We start from the raw sequence: 23,307 nt of genomic DNA on the forward strand, positions 1-23,307 counted from the left end.
CTCTCTGTTAGTGGCTGCCTCCACTGCTGATTTAACATGCTAAGCTTTACTGAATGGCTGCTAGTAAGAGGTGGATTAGAGCAAACAGAGACACACTATGGGCAACAGGCCGACCCAACAAATTTCCTAATGATGTTTTTGTTGATGCCTTTTTAGTGTAAGAGGCGAAAACTGGTCAATAGGATGTCAATGCTTGTTGCACATGGAAACAGCTTCTGACAGATTCACTGCCAGGCAGGAATCTGTAGTGCCCACAAACACCCTGGTTGGTGCACATAATGGGATGTCAGTGATTTGATGAATGCATAGCACTAGCTATTAGGCGTGTGCGTGTGTGTGTTTGAGTATTTTAAAATGTGACCGTTTGTAGGAATGCTGAGGCACTTGTCGTTGTTGCCTGGTCTTTGCGTGTGTGCCGTTATGACAAACGGATTGAACTGTTAACCCTTTTACATCAAGGACTTGTGATTTCTCAACATGTGGAACCTTTTTAAACCAAACCTCATGACACTCAGTATCCCTGTTTACACAAGACATGGGCACGGGTCAGGCAGTCTCATAAGTGTGTGGTGTTTATCTTTAATACACCTACACCTGCAGGCTGCAGGCTATGACGCCTATCCGGAGATTATTGTGAATTTTTGTCTGAAGTTGGTCTGACGTGTTTGAATTAAACGGCAGAGATTGAAACCGTTGCCTGTGGTAATGTTGCGCCACTGACAGATATCTAGGGCATATATGCCTGAAGCACTTTCACCTTTTTAAAAAGGAGAAACTTAACGAGGGCTGAAAGAACGTCAGGCCTAAGCCCTAAGTTTACTAATTAATACAGTACATCTTGTTGTTTAACTCTTAACTAAAAAGTGTAAAAATGAGGAGAACCAGAGGAGACTCCGGCCTCAGATATAGTCCAGCACATATCCGCACGTTAACTTGTTGTTTTTACACTGTGGTTTTTGTACAGATCAACAACAGTTAACATGTTAGTTACTGAACTTTAGAGGTGTTAAAGGCCCTGTCACACATATCCGTATGACAGAAACGTATGAAAATTTGAGTCCAAATACGTCCAACTTTTCATCGGATCGGAACATATACAGATACGCATGTCTAACCTATTGATATCGTGTCACTTCCTAATACAAAATGTATCAGACGAATACCCAACAAATTCATAACTTATACAAAAATATGGTGTATACAAAATATCAGCAACACGCTGGTGTACGTTGATATAAGGTAAGGTATAAGTAGTATTCGTTAAGAGCTCACTGTGTTACGCTGGTGTACGTTGATATAAGGTAAGGTATAAGTAGTATTCGTTAAGAGCTCACTGTGTTACGCTGGGGTGCGTTGTTGAACGCTGATGTTTTGAGCATGTTCAAAATTACCGGACGTACCCGACGTGTGCTTCATAAGATATGCAGACAGTTACGTGACGTTAGACATACGTGAATACGGAATACGTAGGTGAATATTTACCTACGTAAATACAGTACGGGAATACTTACCTATGTAAATACCTACTTAAATATAGTACGCAAATACCTATGTGACTACGTTAGAGGAACGTTAGATATAGGCTACGTCGGCTGACGGTGAATCCCTACAGCCAATGTATTGATAACGAGTGGATACCCTATTCCTACCCTATGTTAAGATGATGCCTGACGACGGAGTAACTTATTAAACAGTGTTTCTACAGTACAGCTAGCGTTCAGCATTCTAGCCGTTCTCCAGCATCAGCATGACGTGAACCAAATGGCACTTTTCCAGCTCCGTTGGCCAGACGCTCGTGATACGTTTTAAATAAGTAAGTGATACGCGATCAATGTTTGACATGCATATAATAATTTGTTATGTATACGTCAGCTACAACACCACTGTGGAAAAGTTGGACGTATTTGGACTCTGACACATTTTGAGCTACTTTTCAGACGTTTCTGCCATACTGAACTGTGTGACAGGACCGTATGTCTGGCGTGTTCGGCGTAAAGTCTGCGTCCTTCAAACGATCACAACTTACCCTTAATTTATATCAACCTATTGCCGATATTTCGTTTGCGCCGGCATACGTTTCTGCCATACGGATATGTGTGACAGGGCCTTAATGTGCATATTTGTTTTTACTCTCAGACAGAGCCAAGCAAGCCGTTTCCCCTCTCTTTGAGTGTTTTTGCTATGCTAAGCTAAGCTAACGATCTCCAGCCTGCCTCCAATTTAATATCAAACGGATAGATATGAGATTTTTCCAGTTTAACGGAAAGCTGTCTGAACTCTCCTCCGTGTCTGTGCAGTGACAACGTCCACTTCTTCTACACCACTTCTCTCACTTTCACATTGTCCTTGCTTGGAGCTCCGCTCAGACAACCAGCATTCCTGGACTCTCTGTGGTCTGTGTTTGGCCAGCGTCCCATCTCACTCGGAGCCGCGGACGCAATCATCACACCTCAGCGGCCGGCTGAATTATGGCTTTCACCTTTTGATAGTAAACGAGGATGTAATTTCCTTTGTTTCTGAAAGACTCTGCGAGATGAGAGGATGCTGTTCTGTAGTATACTTTTTTTTTTTTCAGCATTGTCCCAGAACTTAAAATAATTTAATCCACACAAATCCAAAGCTTCCAAAGCGAGTCTCTTTTACATGGAATGTAAGAAATCTTCTCTGTTTCTTCGCCACATATTCCCCAACATTGCTTTCTGAAGGAATTTCTGAGAATACACGAGAGGCCGCTCTACCACACATGTGGCTCAGTCAGTCGATGTAGACAGACAGATGGCAGCCACACAATTAAAGTTCTGCAGATTGTAGAGGTGTGAATTATGTAATCTCTTCGAACTGATCTGACCGTGTGTGTGTTAGGAGCTTGGTATGTGCACAGATAGCTGCCAAGCTTTGGCACTTTGGATGTTCAGGCTAAGAAATGAAAAACTGAAAGCCCCCTTGGGTAGCAGGGAGCACAGGGTGATCGGGTTCCCCAGCGTTCACCTGCTCTGCCGCTGTAGTCAATGTTGACTGAGAAAGATAGAGAAAGTGAGGCGTGTGTGTGCTTTCTTTCTTCCTCTGTGTCCTGGAAGAGTTGATAGACAACAGACGGCACATCCATTGTTTGCATAGGTGTAGTTTCTCCTCCGCTCTGCTGCAGATGCTCGGAAAACTGGGATCCAACCACGGCTGTTTGGGAATGAACAGGAAACCCCTCTCATTCCCCCTCTCTCTCTCTCGCTCTCTCTGTTGCGTCATTCAGCTCTGAAATGATCGTATTATGGTGCACTGTGCACATTTCAAATTGCCCTGAGTGCTAGCCCACCTACTTGGTAAACTTTCATTATTCTCTGTGCAGCCCCCACAATGTCCTTAATACACTTTCCTGATATGCAGCAAACTGTGAGCAGATGATCTGTTTTATCCATGAAAAACAAAGTCGGTCACAACGCTCATCAGAATACAGAACGTTTCTGAAGAAATGCTGACAGTTCACTGAGATACATTACATCTCGTCCCCGCTTGTTACTTTCTAATAACCCTAATTGACACGTTATCCAATCCTGTACACACCTCACACTCGGCTCAGCTGGATGGCAGGCCTTTTCACATAATGTCCGGAATTGTTCAAGGCCGTCCCTAAAGCAATCTAAAGAGGAGGAAAAAGGGAAAACATCTTGACGAAGACTCGCCACACTAATGAAAGCCTGTCTGCGTTTACCTGACTGCAGCTCACAGCCTGTAATTGAAGATCAACTCCAATTACCAGCCTTACTTTTTGAAAAGTGCCATTTGAAAGGTTACATAAGCAACATTTAATGTTACACATTTATTGTGGATTTTTCGATGACCTTGAGCCAAAGATTGACTTGCAAATGATTTTTATTTCACTTCTGTTCTGTAGACCGTAAATGAGTCCTGTGAGAGCACTATCATCTTGTCTCTTGAATAACAATCATACGGATTATAGGATCAACTCATACTTTGGATAATTGAACTGTTCTAGTGTTTCTGAGTATAGTGTGTTACCATGAACATTTTCATTATTTAGTGCTTCTCATGAGAATAACCTTGTAACTAAAGTGGAGTTAAAGGGTATTTGGAGACAGAGGGAGTAAACAACTATTGTGAGTACTAGGGCGACTCTACCACACTATCTGCCGATGGGTTTTCTTCATCAGATAAAAGGGAGATGAAAGAATACGATAACTTTCGTTTTTCTAAGATTATACCGGCGGTATCAAAACACACCGTTTACTAGAGTGAGTTTATTCCAATGTCTGAATCTTCTCTATTAATGACAGAACATAACACGGTTTTGAAATTAGAGCTTGATTTAGACGCCTATTGATGACATCATAGTAGCTTGAAACTAGTTATTCGGTAAAGTTTAGCTTGACTTTATTCATTTCTTTACTTTAGCTTTGGTCTCCACCAACTCCAAACCAGAGCTCACATTATCAGGTGGACAGAAACTTGAATCTTAGTTATAATAACAATCATTTCTCTGCACTATACAGCATTTTATTTTCAGGATTACACACAATTTTACTCGTGGGACAATATGTTGAAAAAATATGTATTTTTTACCATCGACTGTCAACTTTACAACCACGGAGCATTTCATACTGCGAACGATGAATTAATTAAAGGTTGCAAGTTTTGAAAGCTGGTGTGACCTTCCCTTCTAACTTTTGGTTCTTTTTTGTTGTGTTCTTTCAAATTCATAAGAATTAAGCTTTGTTCTACTAAATTACTGTTGCTTTTTAATTATTTTCTTCCAAAGTGGTTGGAAGAAAGACAGTGTGACTTGGTCTTTGTGTTTGTGTGTGTATTGTAACAGATTAGTGAAAGCTGTTGATGCGTGATTCACAATATATGTTTGGTACTGTGCCTGCACTTTAGAGGACACAGACCCTCTGTTGGTGGAGCTGACGGCCTGAGGGAGACCAAGATAAACAATGTCATGTTGGCGCCAAGCGGAAATACTGTCCACACAGGCGGGGGTTGAGGGGATATAAGAGAAACACAGTGCAGGAATGAGAGTGTTATATAAGCTGAAAACACTTCTGATTGGTCGTATAGGTCACTGCATGTGTTTTCCTGTGAACTAATGCGCTTAAATGTCCCTCTTCATCATCTTTTTAAAATGCTGATAACATTTTCTGTTTCAAGGCAGTTTAAATGTCAAGGGAGACCAACATTATGCAAACACATAAACATTATGCAAATGCCTACATGAGGAGGAACTAGCTACATAAAAGATGGACAGCCTGCCTGACTTTTGGTACTTTACACAGTAGAAATGTGAAATATGTAAGCTACTGATGACTGTTGTTCCAACTTGATATACCAATAGGGCTTTGTTTACTTCTTTTCTCAGATCAAAAGTGGTAAGACGGAGAAGGAGTGTCAGCAGCTAGTGCTTAGGAGCCTGCAGTACCTGGAGCGCTACATTTACCTCATCCTCTTCAACACATACCTGCATCTGGAGAAGAAAGACTCCTTGCAGCGCTCCTTCACTGTCTGGATGGAGCAGGTACGTGATCTCTGCCCCCACCTCTGTTTTCTACTCTATTCTATCTCACTTTCACCATTTTCATATACATATGCTTCTGGTAATGAGTCCTTTTCTTGAATTGCCCTTGGAAATCAGAAAAGCTGTGCACACTTGAACTTACTGTATTGAATAAGTAAGGTGTGTCCTTCGGGTACCAAGATATCTGCTGGTGGCCTTCAAGACTCATTTTTCACCTTTTCATTTGCCGCTGAAGACGTAAGATTTACTGATAATTCCAGCTTTAGTGAAAACGTGACAGAGGAACAAATGTTTAATTCCCAGCCAAACGGGAGATGAGCGACAGTTTCTTTTATTAAAAAAAACATTTTTACACACTCATTTTGTTACCAGAGTTTCATTTGGATTTTGCTGCAAGCATTTACAAGCTGGTTCTGGTTCTGTTGTGGCCTGCTTCTTCACACACTGAACTTCATCATGTCTCTGCTCTGTGTTTCTGTTGGTACATTAATCGTTTGGCCAGCTGTGCCCCTACAGTAAAGTGGAGAATTTAAGTGCATTCCAAACAAATGAGTAGTCAGTAAGTGGGACACCCCCCCCCCCCACACACACACACACACGCACACACACGCATACTGCAATTAAAATGTATGTTGCAATATGTTAAACTCGCATGATGTTACAAAATAAGCAGTTTGGCAGGTTGACAAAACACAATTTGATCAGTTAAAGCTGCAGCACACAGAATGGCTCTTAAATGTGAATAAATAATAAATATTATATGGTTTTGTTTACATTTGTATGTGTTAGGTGTCAGAGGTCATGTTGTTGTCCCAGCTTTAGCACTGAGGCTCAGCAAAAATACATATTTCCACCACAACTCCATCTTTACGATGTATTTTTTCTTTTGGTTGAATTCTGAAATTCTTATGTTTGTAGTCTCAAAGTGTCAGACTGGAGTGTCTCAAATGTATGCTATAAGCAAAAACAAAACTCTTTCCGTTGGCATGTTCTATTCTTCTTATTTGCAATCTCTTCCTTCTTTGTCCTTATTGAGGTGGAATAAACTCAAAGAAAAAACGCTAAATTCCAAAATAGACTGGAACAATAGCTGTGAAAACAATTGTCATAGAAATATGCGCAGTCAATCAGGGCAAATTCTTCCTGTTATGAATGGCAAATATATGTGGTGCATCAGAGTGACTCTAATGGCCCAGTTATGCCATGAGAAAATACAAGCGTGCACACGGGGAACAGGAGTGCTCTACTGTAAAGCAGGCAACAAAAAACACTTGTCAATGTAACAGGATGTTAAAATGTCATTCACAATTTAAAAGTTAAGCCCATAAAATGCAGTTATACACTTGCCTGTCTTCAAGAAAAATACTGTGATGGAAGAGGGAAGGTTCGGGCCGATAAGCAGCTACCCTTTGAAGCAGCTCACAAAGGTTATTAATCGATGGGAACTATTGTTGAGATGTACTGAAAGTATTTCAAGTGCTAAATTAGCCTTGGTCTGCACTTCCAGCTCTCTTTAGCTGTCAAATGCTCCACTATGTTCACAAGCTCGACCCTATTTCTGTAGAACTTGACACAAAGCACAGTTGAGCCAAAGTGCTTTACAGCTCACACAGAAGAAAACCGAAGAAGGAAACGAAACACTACGTTGGAGTAAACTCTAAAAGAAATAGTCAAACTCAAATATGGTGCAGGAAAGTCTTGTGACACACGGGCTAAAGGCAGTACTGCGATGTGTTCACTGGCCCAGTTGCAGCAGAATCTGGCAGCGACCCAACCAACCCAGAGGCACAATCATTAGCCTATCACCAGTGACCGTGGCCGGATTATTAATGACAAACTGCAACGCCAGAGGCGGCGGTCGGGGGGTCATCACCAACACTGGTCATGTATTTCAAGTCATTGTTACACAACCTGCCAGATTTGAGTGGTACAGTCTGTCCTGCATCCTGCCCATGTGTGTGTGTGCATGGACTCATTTTATTTCTAAAGCGACTAACAGCAGGAGCACAGTGTCCCCAGTCCTGCAGGGCAGCAGCCTGTGCCAGCTGATACGGAGCCTCTGACCTATTTGGTCTTGTTGCTTCTGTTTAGATTGTTTGACCACAGGCGCTCGTGTTTTGTGTTGTTTCAATGATGCAGCAGTACATAAGTAAAGTAAATGCTTACTGCCACATTGTGTGCATATTCAACAAACATACAAATATTGTCCCGAGCGTCATCAGCCCATGTTGCCATGTAGTGAGATCAGAGCAGAAACATCAGAGGACTTATTGAAATTGAAATCCATGTTTGCTAATCCAAAATGTGGCCCTTTTACACAATGGCGGGACTTGTGTACAGTGCATACCACAGATGCCTGCAGGAGAGGTACCCTATCAGTCACTCCAGCTGTTTTGATGTGTGGCACAGAGGCCTCCCTGTCCCGCTACACAGGCACCGGTATGTGCAGCCTTTGAGATAGCCGACTCCTCGTTGCGCTGCTCCTCCCCAGGCGCCTAATGAGTATTGGCGTTTGTGATCTCTTCATTGCAGCATGAAAGGCATCTCTCCGTCAACTCTGCTTACTGTCACCTAGCAAGTTTGTCACCGCACGGCAACAACTTCAAGGACTGCCGCGAATTACCATCAAAGATGCGAGCCGTCTTGATTCGTGTGCAGACGTATTGATCTGCTGCTTTTCAACATCTCGTGTCTTTGTTATGTAATTTCCACCACAGCAGCACCCTGGGCAGCCACGAGCCCCCGCCAGAGGTGGTTTCCATTTTATTTATACATGTATAAAAATTAAGCTAAAATGAAATTACATTTTCGATTGCTGACATGATCCTGGTACTTTGTTTTTAATGCTAATCAGCTAACGTTAGCATGCTAATGTGCCAAACTAAGATGGTGAGAATGGTTAACAAGTGTGTACGTGCTAAACATCAGCATGTCAGCATCCTGTTGTTAGCATTTAGCTCACATAACTGCTAGCATGGCTGCACACTCTTAGTCTTGTTTAATGGTCTCTATCATCTGCAAAAAAAAAAAGCTTTATGCATACAGTGTGTGATTTGCGGTTGTTGCTATGAGGGGTAAAGGAATGCTCCTCTGAAAATCAGTTGTGTAGTCGTATAATCGTCTTCACTACTCAGCAAAACACTACGTTTCATATTAATTATAATAGCGTATCCTGGAAGTGGTGTATTTACCTCTGTGCTAGAGAACCTTTGATTGAAATATACTGAACAGACTGTGTATGTTGAAGTATTCCTTTTAAAAAAAACAATGAAGTAATGCCCTCTTTATCCTCTCCATCTCATCCTCCCCAACATCTTCTTCTCCCTTTTTGTCAGACATTTCATTCATGTCCTACTCAGAACGCTGCACTGTAGAGTAGATGAGTCAGGTTAAGTGCCCTGGTTAATAGCACAAATCCTCTTGTGAGTCTCATTCACTGACTAATGGTTCAGCTGCACCCACTCGTTTGTTCCCACCAAAGCACTCGTACAGCAGTCTGTTGCTGGCAGCCGTCCTGGAATACATCACACAAACATGGTGTCCTCAAAGGTACATCAGTGCATTTGTTTGATATAAAAGGTTAATTAAGACCTCACAATAAAAGCTGCGTGATAATGTGTTTGTAGTGGGACAGCTGACGGGACTGAGGGGAAGCAAAGGTTTTAGCGTTGCATGATATCTATTGTACGATTTGATTTTTGCATGGTCAGCAAGTAATCTAGACCACACTCTGCGGTGCCTTGTGTTTATTTCTGCTCAGAACTGGCCAGCTAAGCTATAATCATTGTTAGTGAAAGGGATATCTGGATACTATTATTCCTGTTCATTGTTCCATTATGTCCTCATCAGCATTAAACATGACATGCATTTTTTTTTTTTTTTACCTCACAGCCTCAAGAACATAACCACAGTCATATTCTTCGATTTTGGGTCGTGTAAAAGTATGCATCCACACATGAAGCCCTTATTTCAACATCTCTCCCCTTGCGCATTCCTCTCCACTCCAATTTTGCAGACTTCTTGACCGCCCCAGGCGAAGAGGGAGAGGTTAAATTGGCAAAGCGTTTGAGGCCACGTTACCTCCACTGAGTCAAACGTGCTAACTGCTGATGGTTCCCTTTTTAATGGGTTGTGATGTGAATGTCATTACACAGGCCGACGGAATTAAAGAAATTGACACACAGATATGAGCTCATTAGTGTTTAATTTGCTCTTTTATCAAATGTAGTGGCTGAACACCAGGGTCCCAGCTGAGTTCCCTGAAGCCTCTCCTGCAGAGTAAACTGTGCAAGCCGTGGCCCTTCAAATGGGGGTATTCGATCTTTAGACTTTTTTGCAGGGAAGGCGTTGTCTTGCTGTAAATAAATGTTTGGTTTTTTGGCTTTATGGCCAGATGTTTCTGGTTGTCCGTGGGGCTTCCCATCAGTCCTATAGTGTTTGACAGCCTAAGCAGAGCATTAGTCAGCGTGACCTGCTGCTTAACACGAACACTGAACTCTCTCTCTCTCGAGGGACATCTCGCCGTGTTCCTCTCTGTCCTCATTCAACTAATACTGTTTCCATGGTGTTGTTCAATTGGTAGTACTATAACCAGGTAGTTATTTTAATTTGTACTTTCAATTATCTCAATTTCAGTGGTAAACACTTTACTTGAAAATTGCACACAATGAGGCTCTTAGGAATATTCTTCAAAGGTAAACAGACTGCATTTATATGGTTTCCTTTCATGCATACATTCACTCACACGCTGCTTACCATCAGGAACAATTGGGGTTCTGTGTCGCTTCGACACGTGGACAGGAAACCTAGCTTCTCTTTTAATAGCTCATAATGATGTAAATTCCCTCCTTGTGGGACGAATGAACTTTTAAAAAATAATTTCCTTATCTTATTATCGCGCCAATATATAATATTTCATGCTTGTAATTTGCACTTATTAAACAATAAACAAGAACTATTGAAGAATATTTATAGAAGCCTCCTGGTGAGGGATAATGTGCTTTATACTTAGTCCTCATATCATTCCAGCAGCACTTCATTTTTACATAACTGTAGTAACTAGTTTGTAATTAAGATTTTACACACAAAGGACATAAAATAGGATTCAAATTGTTGCTAATTGAATTATATGGAGCTGTGATTCAAGTGTGTCATTTTTACCTGCAACAGTATAATGATACATAATGAGTACATGATAATAAAACATTTTCCTAAAGGGTACTCCTGCAAACATGTATTTTATTTCCATAAAGTTTAGGACTCAGATTAAGGAAAGTGATTAAATTCGAGATTGCAGAGAGTCGACATTCGTCTCCAGAATAGGTCAAGCACCCAAAACGCTGTATCCTACATTTCCCACAATGCAAGTCACTAGCATCATTTGCCTGGTAAGTGTCCATCCGCTCCACACCCCCAGTTTGTAATGTAAGCTGAGATCACCCTGATGACATCACTATAACGTCATCGGGGTTATTTTCTGAGACCTTGGAAACCTCACTCCAAAGTCTCATAGGACATAAATTCAAACGTTTTCACAGGCTAAAATGTACACTTTGTAAAGAGACAACTAACCTTGATGTGTACAATCAGTGGAGTGCTCCTTTTCTGAATACTTGTTCTACCACTTCCTGTTGTTTCTGATGCCTATTGTCCCAGTGTAACAGCCGCACATGTAGGAAACCGTCAGATAACATGCTTCCACTCTGAAAAAGTGGTGGTCAAAGCATTTTGTGCGGTCACGACTGACAAATAAAAAAGCCCGGCTGGCTGTGTTGCCTGTTCATTAACATTTTGTGTGTTTCTGTGGTAGGTGGCTGCCAGAGCCGGAGTTTATGACATCCTCAACCAGCTGGGCTTCTCAGAGTTTGAAAACCCGAGGGACACGCCGCTGGCCAGGCTGCGCTGCCGCTGGCAACAGCAGAACATTCAGTCACTTCCTTTCCGAGGGGAGTTCATCTGAGAGGATCACTGTGAACGCACCAAAACAGTACTGTGCTTTTCAGAATAAAAGACATTATTATGCCTTCTATATTTACCCCTGTATTATGCATATTTTCACTTCATCTATTGTTTTGTTATTGCTTTTTTCTTTTTTTACAATGTTAACATTTGTAGGTGTTTCAATGTCTTAGCAGAATGTTGCTCCTATATTAGAAGTTGATATTTGTGCCTTTGCCTTTTTTAACGATTGGTAGAACATATAATTTCAATGTACTAATATTTATGTTACTTTTTTCTAATTAAGGTTTCTTTTAGAGTACTCATTTTTAAAGTTGAGACAGCCTTTTAAGACTTCTGTTGGAACAAGACAAGTTAAATGCTGTTATGGACGAGAGGAGCAAATTCCACCGTGTTGTCAGCCAACAATTTTGGTTGCATGTCACACCTGTTTGCTGTTGTGTGACCTGATATTTTTCTTGAGCCCTGTCCTTTTCTTCTCAGCACAGATGTCAACAGGAGCTGTGCATTTGTTCCCCTCGAGGTTTTCCATTTTTGATGAGGTTCCCTGTGTACATATGAAATCTGTTATTTAAAAGTGTCTGAGTTTTCTAAAGCGAGTGGATGTTGTTGAGAGGAGCTTTGCGCAAGATGCAGTTGGTCAGAGTTTCTTTAGCTACAGTATAACACCAGTATAGTGTCCATTTGTTTAATTTTAAATTGATTTACACGTGTCATGATACAGGTACTAACAGTACAGCATGTCAGGAATTGTATGGTAGTGTGATTTTACTTTAAAGCTATTAATATGTCTTTGTATGTACTTTTTTAGGATAACTTTTAAAGACTTTTAAATGCTAACATAACTTCCTTAAATACTAAAGAAGAGTTCTCGTGTTTTTTTCAAAACATGGCTCCTACATTATCCACAATGCAACTGGACCACCAGGGATTCATGTGTGTTATGCTAGGAGTAGTGCAAGTGACATCACTTGATGAATATACCCTTTAACAACTCAACGCAGCTCATGGTGGCATCTATGAATTAAGACGAAAGCTGCATGATTCATTAAAGTCCCGGGACAATAACTTACAACTGCATTGTCAGCCAATCAGGGCAGTAATAAAACAAATGTTTTTATTCCACACATGCCACATTTCCGGAATAACTTTTATTGTACAGTCTTTCTTTAAAAGTCTTAACACCTTTTTTTTTTGTTTTGAATATTTTGCTACTCTTTAATTTGCTGATATGCGTTTAGTTGTAAAGCAACTTGTAGTTCACGGTGTGCTTTAAAAACCATGAATCCTGCCTTAAAACCAGAAACATAAGCCTGAAAAGAAATAAAGAAATCCTTCCTCCAGATGTTTCTCATTACTACTTTTTCTTTTCTGTCAACATATCAAACATTTGCACTGTGTTTAATTGATTCAGACTAATTGAGCAAACCGATGGAAATTGAAATACAGTAGCTTTTGTATGTTTGAGAGAATATTAGAAACTCATCGTCATGTGACTTGATGACCCAAGAAAGTACAAGTGCAGGTTGAAATAACACCGTAATGTCTCAATTTAATGGGTTCTTTTCAAACGGGCACTCTTCATAGAGGAAATGTTTTAGCTTTTATTCACTATGTTTCATTTATTTTCTTTTGGGGGGGGCTAAAATAAATAATTCAAATAGATTTAACATAACTTTGTCTGCTTTTGGTATCATTTTATTGGTGGCGTGTGGGAGGATTTTCTGTCCATTGATATTTCGCACACAACTCTCCGCTATGCATTGTTTCATTGAAGTTTCCGATCCACCAACTGAGCCAAATAATTGTCTCTTCCCTCCTCCTCGGCTTCCTGTCTTTTTCCTCCTTATCTCGGCATCATCTTTTGCTCTAGATACGCACCGCTAAGAACCCGCTCGTATATCCAGACGGACCTCTTTGTCTTATGTCAGCACCAACCTCGGAGAGCAGAGCAGGTTATGAGCATCGAGCAGGACACATTTACACAAAACAGATCATTCATTGTTGGGCTGAAATCTTAACATATTCCATATACAGTAATAAAGAGCTTAGGCAGATCAAAAGACTAATCTGAGTTACCTTTTGATGTGGACAGGTAAGGTCTTAATTAAAAAAGAAAAAAAAAATATGGTCACCCTCACAAGAATGGAGGGCTGTGTGGGGATTAAAAGCCACCGGCCGGCACATCAGTGAAGCTCACTTGGCTTTGCTGGCCTGCTTTGAAAGGCTGATATCCCAGATCACTTCCCGTCTTGTAAGTGCATAGCGGGCTTATCTTTGGGAGCACGGAAGTTGTTAGGATTTTATCACACCACGGCCTATCCTGGATTATTGTAAATGGAAACCAAGTGGTCCAGATTGAAACACTCCTTTTATAGTTTGCTACACTTGTTTCCTTTTCACTCAGTGTATGGCCTACTTTACCCTTCTTTGTTAGAGGTCTGGGGGATATATTAGATAAATGCACAGCAACACAAACTTTTATATAGCAGTGTCTGTTTCTCTTAACCAACAGAGACAAATTGGTTAAAACAACATTCGGATATGGAGAGGGGCTATTCAGTTCCAGCATGTGGCCAACTTGACTCCGAGTCAAGATAAGCTCAGGACATGAGGACCATGCTTGGATGATATAGCGGCCCCTCGCCTTTGAAATCCTTTCCAGACTCATTGAGATACTCCCCAATGTGAAACTCAAGCTAGCGGTTCTGAAGGATCCCGAGATTACGGCGGACAAAGAGCAGCATTGAGAGGTGAGCAGCGAGAGGGGATGTAATGAACTTCATGTGAAAAGCTTCCCTCTGCAGATGAGAGAGCTGCTCAGGAGAGGAGGCATGGTGCCACTGTGAGGGGTGCATGTGTGCACCGCCGTGCTCTTTGATTGTACTTGTGTGGATGAAGGCAGCATTACAAACACCTGAGAGACTCGTGTGCTCTCAGGGATTTAAACAATGTTAGCAAGACGGTAAACATCTTTGAAGGGATGTTCTTCAATCTCAAATACACTTCTAGTCTTTTATCTATTGCGGGCAATAATGCACAATCCCTGATAGGCTAGGTATTACACACCTGACTGAGCAAGGTAATGAAAAGTCTCAGCTAGCAGGATAAAAAATACTGATTGAATTGATAGATAGCCCTTAAATGCTTTTTTTCCTCTTCTATTTGAAAGAGGAATATATTCCATCAAGTTTCCATCAACTCCATTAACGACTATGGCTTACATCTAAGCCCTTGACAGTTCTCAGGACATGAAATCTTAGTTCAGACGTGGAGCGGAGCTGAGATACTTCCTAATTTAGCAGGGCTCAGTGGTTACGTTAACTCCTCAGTCAGGCTCAGGATAGTTTTAGTTTGGTCTGTTAATCTAAAACCTCTAGTTTAATCTAAAACCTCTTTCCCCTCTCATTGCTCCCCTCATATTGTTAGCAAACCACAAAATTAGCTGTGTCAAATAGGGGCCACGATGGAAACATGGCTCTTTTTCGAGTTAGCTTGGAGGTCAGGTGGTTGACCTTTTAGGCTTTAAATAAGTCAATGTTTATTTTTGTAAAACGTCTAACTTGCATTTTACTAAATTAAGGCCCTTGGTCTCAGGCTATGTGAACAACACTGTTAATGACAATTAAATGTGCAAATGCAGAGTTTTAAAGGACATAATTCAGACCTCAAAGACTTGCAACTTCATAAAGACTTGTAACTTAACTTGAACTGGGTCAGACTTACAACATGGTAAGTCTATGAGTTGCCTTAGGTTTTATTGTATTAAAATGTTGCAGATTATTTTACACATTTTTAATTAATCAAATGACCAAAACTCACTTTTAAATTGTTAAATTAGATACACATTTTGTTTGACTTTTTTACAAACATAAATATACTCAACACTTTAAGAAATGTTTGTGCACAACAAAAATATTACATCAACAACAGCTAAGCATTTTACTTGAGCTAGCGATTAGCATGATGCTAACGTACCATTAAAAAAGGCATTGACATGCTAACGCAATTAGCATCATAACAATCTTTTTATGTTATTTATGTTGCAGAAAAATGTGAACGCTTTAAGGTAAATAAATAACTGTTGTTTCTTTGTATTCACATAAATATGTTCTTTAGGCACTCAAAGAGAAATTTAGAGGTGTGGCTTATTTCAATCTAATGCACTTGCACTTAAAATGGTTTGGCCTATTTGAAGCTAAAGTACTTGTAGGATTTTTTGACTATAAGGTATAGGTGGGTGATTTCAAAATATTAACCCAGGGAAACAAACATTGAATTACCTAGAGAAAAAACATAGCTGAGAACATAAAATCATTTGAAAGGTCACCTTAATATGTCCTATTGAGAGGATCTTGAGCTGAGGAATATAAGACCCTTGAAACATAAATAGACTCCCTGTTGGTAATCCAAGAGATAAATAATAATTTTGGCTTCTTTGCTTTCTTACCGAGAGACTGCACAGAGTCTGTCCATTAAATATGAAGTTACAGCCAGGAGCTTAGATTAGTTTAGACATAGGTTGGGGTAGATGACTGGATCAACAATAAATCTGACTTTAACACAGGAGACAGCTGTTTGTTTCCTGTTTCAAACTGGCAGTCAAAGCTATTTTTTAAAAAGCATGAGCACAATCGTTCCATAACTTTAACCAAGTCTTTATTATCTTGACCATGGCAAGGTAAAGCAAGTTTATTATATATATAGCACATTTCAACAACAAGGCGACGAAAGTCCACTCATCCTGAAAACTGATTTCAATCCCGGCCATAACCATAACCAGACCATAACCAAACCATTTGCTTTGTACCAGTTATTTGCTACATTTGTGAAAGGCATAGAGAAATGATGTCCTACTGATGAGGGCATTGACAAAGCCAATGCTTATGTTGTTTAATTCAGAGGATTTATTGGACAAGATTTACATCAAACTCTCGCCTAGAAAGTGAATGTGAAAACTGTTCCTTTAACTTTCCACCATCTTAAATTAAAAACAGTTGAGTATTTTTTGAGATATGAAGAAACAAACAGGACATAACACTATTTGGTGGACATGGTGTAGTGACACATATTGGAGTACTGTTGCAGCTGCATATACAGGAAAAGCTCCCACACTCATTAGAGACTAATCACATTTTCTAAAGGAAGGTCAAGTGAAACTCATTGAGTCCCAAATCCCTCCATTCACACAGGGTGGAGTACCATAATAACAACTTCTTCAAGTCGCTGGTTTGTAACTTGGCAGACGCACTTCTCTTCCCTCAAGCTGCCGGGCAGACTAGCAGCTGCTTTGCATCTCCCTGCATCTCGAGAGATGAACAGTCACATATTTTCTCAGCACGCTGGCATGGCTAGACCACATTACAGCACACACTGAGGCATCCACAGCTCCACGCACATTACTGTAACTTCTCCCCATTGCTGAAGCTTTTTTTCTTTCTTTTGAACTACTGTTCAGCAGATTACAATGTGTCTGTTACATTCAGACTTTAAGTACATTTAAAACTCATCTATGCAGAAATGGACTTTGATGCAAGGCTCTGTGAAGTATGAGAGGGAAATGAACGAATGATTTTGTGTTTTCAAGTGTTTATAGTTCAATAAATCCCATTTCTGAAGAGGACTGGCAGTCTCGAGTGAATAGCTTGCGGCTTAGTTAAAATACTCAACAGTTGGGTTCTATTTGAGACAAGAGTTTATTCTAGATTTGCTCTTACACTCCTGTTGTGAAGGACAAAGTGTTCTAATGGGAGCACTGTAGTAGAAAATGGTTCTGGTGTGTGGACGTAACCACAGCCTTTGAGTGGAGCTATTCATTTTCGAAGGGGAAAGAACAAGGCTTCTAATTGAATACTAGCCTATGCCATATTGTGGAATTTCACCCTGGCTTTTAGACACAAACGAAACAAAAACAACAAAAAACACTCCAAACAGTATAGATGGAAAAAGAGCATAAAACTTCTTACAAGGCAGTTAATGGTTTCCATCTCATAATGCTGTGGTTAGTTTCCATGGCTTATTAATGCACAACTCTGGATCAGCATCCAATCCTCTCATTGCCGCCCTGGGGGGGGGGGGATCATGACTGCATAAAAAACCCACACCTGCTCTACATTGACCATCCTGGGAGCATGGAGCTAATTAGCCACAGAATGAGAGTATGGCGCTGCATGGGGGGGGGGGGGGGGGGGGGGGGGTGAGTCAAAACTCATTTCAACCCAACCCCCTTCTCTTCCTCTGAGAAGGATCCCAGAGTTGTTGGTTCAGTCTCTGCATGGTCATGTCTGACAAAGTCTGGACTCCAGCAGGGTGAGCCGGGGCCAAAAAAAAAGAAGAAAAAAGTCCTAGTTGCTTGAGCAGTCATTCAAAATGTTTTAACAGGCTGTCATTCCTCTGATGAAATCTACTGGAGAGTTTTCACACCTTCTAAGCCTGTAATGATGGTGTTGGATTTGTTCCCTTTCTGCAAATGGAACATATGCTCACAGTGACATCTGCAGGATTAGCCCAGATTATGAAATCTAGAGATGCAAACTGCATGAGGTCAGTAAATCGGATCGAGTTAGAAAACACAATTTCTATGTAAGCAATAGTTGCAGTTTGTCTTTTTAGTGTGAAATTCTCTCATTATGTTTCCAGTGTCTGAGCCGCGGTAGACAGGACAGTAAGTGACACAAAGAGGGAAGTTTGGACTGAAAAAAAGAGAAAGAAGATCCATCTACCTCCAAATGCTGAAATCTCGAATTACCTTGGCTTGAAATGTTATATCATCAACATCAAGGAACAATTAAAGCCACCCAAAAACTCTTTTATATTTTATTTTAAGATAGACTTCAGAAAAGTGAGAATTTATCCTTTCAGATTTTACTTTCATCCAGGATGGTAGAAGTGCTTGCTTTTGGATTTATTTATTTTTTGATTAAAAGAAAAGTTCTTAATTTTCGTATATTTCTGTATTTTAGATATATTTTTGTCATGTGTCAATTTCTGTAATCTACAATATGTGTCTAATGCCCGCCTGTTAACTCATTTGAGATAATAATTAATTAGATTTATCTCCAAGCAAGCCAAAGCCCCACTTATTCTTCAAACACGTGCATTGGAAAGTGTTGACCTCTGCATTCTCTGATTTATTGCCATATTATCACTGACATGTGTTTGTGGCCTCATGTAAACATATATGAGTTATTACCATGCATCTGGCATACATTTCACCCTCTTAAAGAAGGACATATTAAGACTGAATATTAGCAGTGGAGGTGGACATGATGGTATAACGTCTCCAGTTACTTTTTTTTTTTCTTGAGTTGAAAAAAGAAAATCGCTTGGCTAAATATGTGGTTGTCTAGTGGAGAGAAGGCGCTCCCACTGTTGGCTGGTAGTGGCTTCAAGTTGAGCAGTTGAGAGTCCCGCAGCCGAACCATTGGTGCGTAATGGTGCACGACTGGACGGCAGATGTTTCACCACCGGGACACTCTGTCTCTGCACACTTTATCTGAACTCTTCCGACTTTTTTTCTCAGCGTAGGCGTGCATTAACTTGCGCTCCTGCTTTTAAAAAAAAAAAAGTTATCTGGGGAAGGAAAGGGACGAAGAAGAGGGGAAAATAAATTGGGCTACCACTTCAAACCGTCCCGGTTTTTGCCGGGGAGAGTTGTCGTCATCAGCACCCCAGATATCCCCCCTCTTAGCTCCCTAAATGGATGGGGCAGTCTTGGTCTATGCAGTTCAGCACAGGCCAAAAGATTGGAAACAACTTGTGAATATCCGTCAGTTTGGCGTCTAGAGGGAAAACGCTCAGAAATGCCCGGCTGCTTCGCTCCAGCTCAACTCTGAGGACTTCTCCTGCATTTGCGCTTTTTTTTCAGGAGGAAGGACTCTGCTCAAAGTTTACAACAGAAAGGAAAACTCAGCGCTGAAGTGGCAGCTCTGACACTATAGCCCTCGCTATGGATTCTATGTATTTATTGATGTGCTTTTCCCTCAGTCAAGTCTTTTTGGATCATATTTCAGCAGCAGAAACACATGGTGAGTTATCCACTTACTTTCCTTTTTTTGCACTATGTATAGAAATGTACTCTAAACTCTAAATGTGGAGAATTAATGATATAAAATGATGGCCTATTTCTATTGATATGTCTACATAATATGTCTGTTAAATTGCTGGATTTCATTTCATTTTATGTCCACAGGATTTTTATTTATTTATTTATCATTCTTGTATGGTTTATATAAAAATATGTATGAAATAAGGTTTAGTTCTGGCCTCTATGATTCAGCATGCCTTTTTAATCATTCAGCTTACTTTGCTTTATAGTCTTTTTGTTCCTCCATAAGAGCTTGCCATAGGTCTGTGAATGTGATTCTCACTTGACACTATCTGTCCCATCAGAAAAACTCTCCGGAAAGTTAAGTGAATATGGTCTTATCGTGCCATTCAGCACAGACTCCCGAGGCCGGTACATTTCTCACGTGGTCTCTGCTGGAAGTGGAAGTACAGGTGATGCTGATGCCGCTTCAGCCTTTGGCAGCAGGAGAAGGGTGGCCCGCGGTGCCCCCGAGATGCCCCCGGTCACCCCTGTCTCTGCGCAGCACTTGTTTTTCAATGTCACTGTGTTTGGGAAAGAACTGCACCTCCGCCTGAGGGCCAATAGGAGGCTGGTGGCCCCGGGGGCTTTTGTGGAATGGCAGGAGGACTTTGTGGAAAAGGCCAAGGAACGTATCCACGGGGACTGTGTTTTCACTGGAGACGTGAGCGACATGCCGGAGGCCTCTGTGGCTATCAGCAACTGTGACGGACTGGTAAGTCAATGCATGCTTGAAATATTAGTCTGATGGAGAGAGATGTAGCCTTCTTTGGCACAGTGTCAGACAGAAGGTGGAGTGTTACGTGTTGGCATCATGTTCAGTCCTTCATATCTGAACATAGGCTTGCACGTGCATCACATCCTTACATAAGACATACATTAAAATCCATCCATCTTAAATCTACAGTATCTTTTTAGCTCTGTTTTTGGTCTCCACCAACTCCTGAGAAAGCTGCTTAATGCCCCAATATGTTCAAGAGCTATTCACTAAAGTTAGCGGCGTTTGGTTGGAGCTTTTTGCCTGAAAACAGCTGCAGCTACATCTGACAAGGACACTGATGAGAGCAGCAAGAGAGCCAGAACCACAAACTTGCGGGCCTTAAAACCAAAACAATGAGATGAAATATGCTCTGTAAAGCTAAGGGGATTCTCATCTCAATTCTCAATTTTCATCATCATGACATCCCCTTTCACATTAGACATATTGACTATGGAAGCTTTAAAGATGGGCTTGCCTTTATTGATAGTACAGCAGAAAATACACAGGAAAGGGGGAGAGAGGGGCGACATGCAGCAAAGGGGTCAGATTTAAACCCGGGTCGCTGCCAAGGACTCATCCTTTGTACATGAGGCGCCTCAGCTACTGACAGTAATTAGCTACAACAGATCTTTGAGGAGAGAACTTGGTTGGAGCTCAGACTTTAGCGATCCAAGTGTTTTGTAAACCTGGAATTGGATCCAAAATGGCCTTAGAAGCTCTTTATTGAACCTATCATGAAATCAATTTCATGATATGCCGCAGTCCCAGTTGACCTCTTCTTCCAGAGCATTGTGCGCCTTCTCCATAACCACCAATCTTTGTATTATTCATTTATTGTCATCACTCTCACAGCTGTGACAGAGCAGAACCTTTGGCAGGTGAACCAAGCAGCTAATGGATGTTTGCAGTCGAGCAAATTAGAGTGAATCTTCGAGCGTGCATGTGACATTTGAATTGGTAGGGTGACCGAAGAAGCAAGGCTACTCTTTAGCTTTTCTGAATCAGCTCTCTTCATTGTTCTGACACAAATGACAAGTTTGGAATGGGAGTGAAGATAACCCTCTGACCCGAGGGTTTCGCTGCGCTCCACATGACACAGAAACCAATCATGAGTCCTTGTCTAAGTTATCACACGCTCTGACACCTAAGTTGAGAAAACTCTAGTATTTGAGTGAAGACTATTGTTGGTAGATAGAATTTTCACAAGCCCTCAATTTCATCTCTCTGCTTCTCGATGCATTAGTCAGGACAGCCAAGCTTTTGATTTTGCATCAGCACAACACGAAGAAACAATGGACGCCTCTTAACACTTGTATTGTGTGTCGTCATCGCTGTATTTTCCTCGCTCTCAAGATTTCTCTATGTTAACTCCACAACAAATTTGATTTATTCTTTGTTAATGTAATAACAGCGAGTGGTGTGTGCACAATGCCATGCTGTGTTCTCTAATCACCAAGTCATTTCCTGAAAAGCGTTTTATTTACACCGTTTGTTACAAAACCTAAATGCATAAAAGATTGCAATCTTTATCACAGTGGTTTTTAATTTTTAATCAAGACCTCAAACAGAAAACAATAAGCTATTGTACTCCAGCAGCTTTTATCCCGCTATTTTTACACACGTAAAATAGCTGTTAACTTGTTAGAAGGATCCGCTTAATTACACTAAATGAAATGGAAGTGCCTGACAAACAAAACAAATTGAGGTCATTCAAGGTGTTGAAACTTAAATGCAATCATCAGTGCTATATTGTCCATGCACAGTATTTCAATACTCCGAAGACAGGAGCAGCTCTTAAACATGGGAAAGTTTGCCATCATGTCGTTTTATCTTTATTAAAATAACGACATCTACTATTTAGCATAGAATATGTACAAAAACCACAGTGTCATAAACTTGCTTTTTTAGAAACACCAAAGAAAGAGGAGGTTCTTTATTCAGCGTTAATGTCATATTAGATGGATGGTAGATATAGGAACAATACTCATTGACTACATTCACCGACAATAATGGATTTTGGCTGACGTGAAGCATCCGTGATGGGTTTTTGGGCAACTGTGTATTATTTTGCATCGAAAATCAAACTGAAATGATTTAGTTATGCTGGGTTTGTTCAGTGCCCCAATTTGTTATAAAAAAAAGAAGAGGCAATGAAGACAATATTGACGGAATGAGACAGTAGATCAATGACCAGTCATGAAAATGTTAATTTGGCATATTGGAGGTCTAGAACCAATGTGGCAAAGAAATCGTGTGAGATACTTTTCTATACATTTGTAGATATGATAAGGTCTTGCACTCTGATGCACATGTAATCTAATATTTCTGCAGATTTGCTCCCTCTTATGGCCCTCAGGGTGTTGTGTCTAAGCATATTTCTTTGTGAATAATGACATTTTCTTTTCTTTCAATTAAAATGCCTGACATTGTGCCTTTTCAAAAAGTCAAATTTCAAAGCTTTTGAGCATCACAACATGTCAGCATCCACCTCTGCGGTGGCAACATGTGTAGATACATAAGGTATTTGAGAAAATGTCTTTCTTTTTGTGTGATTTGGCAGATTTGGCTGGGAGTCAGACTCTTAAGAATATGGTCCATGCGTTTCCTTGCATGAAAAACAACATAAACATAGACCTGTCTGTGCATGCAGGGATGTCCGGGAGGCGTTTAAAGATAAACAGACACTTTTCATTCCATTTATTTAGTCTGAAGTGTCTCCTTGATGTCGAAGGACACGGAGGAGACGTCTGATGAAAGGAGCAAGTTTTGAAGGAAGAAGAACTTGAATCATGCACTGAGGTCACCGCATGCGGGCCGAATCTCTTAGATACACTGTGCTGTACGTCGTAACGTTCCACCAGCACTTGATCTTCAAAATTCCCTTACAGAGAACACACACATACTGTATTGGGGCAAATGTATATCACAGTTGCATTGGTGGAAACAAAGTGCTCAGACTAGAAGAAGTCATCACAACTC

General features: G+C 40.7%; 2 protein-coding genes across 9 annotated transcripts in view; both read left to right on the forward strand.

Annotated features, from left to right (window-relative positions):
• The window catches only part of pald1a (phosphatase domain containing paladin 1a), a 44,025-nt gene extending 31,200 nt beyond the window's left edge, over positions 1–12,825 (forward strand). For 6 of the 7 annotated variants that reach the window (XM_029456654.1, XM_029456656.1, XM_029456653.1 and 3 more), the window contains 2 exons: positions 5,369–5,524; positions 11,334–11,483. In XM_029456654.1, the coding sequence (XP_029312514.1) occupies positions 5,369–5,524; positions 11,334–11,483 (306 nt within the window). Of the gene's footprint in view, positions 1–5,368; positions 5,525–11,333 lie in introns of all 7 variants that reach the window. The other variant, XM_029456651.1, reaches the window with a different exon arrangement.
• Positions 12,826–19,048: 6,223 nt separating this feature from the next.
• The window catches only part of adamts14 (ADAM metallopeptidase with thrombospondin type 1 motif, 14), a 40,025-nt gene continuing 35,766 nt past the window's right edge, over positions 19,049–23,307 (forward strand). The window contains exons 1-2 of one of the 2 annotated variants that reach the window (XM_029456359.1): positions 19,049–19,509; positions 19,874–20,283. In XM_029456359.1, the coding sequence (XP_029312219.1) occupies positions 19,431–19,509; positions 19,874–20,283 (489 nt within the window). In that variant the 5' untranslated portion in view covers positions 19,049–19,430. The remainder of the gene's footprint in view (positions 19,510–19,873; positions 20,284–23,307) is intronic. The other variant, XM_029456358.1, reaches the window with a different exon arrangement.

Source organism: Cottoperca gobio, chromosome 19 (assembly GCF_900634415.1).
Source record: "Cottoperca gobio chromosome 19, fCotGob3.1, whole genome shotgun sequence".
Taxonomy (NCBI): Eukaryota; Metazoa; Chordata; class Actinopteri; order Perciformes; family Bovichtidae; genus Cottoperca; species Cottoperca gobio.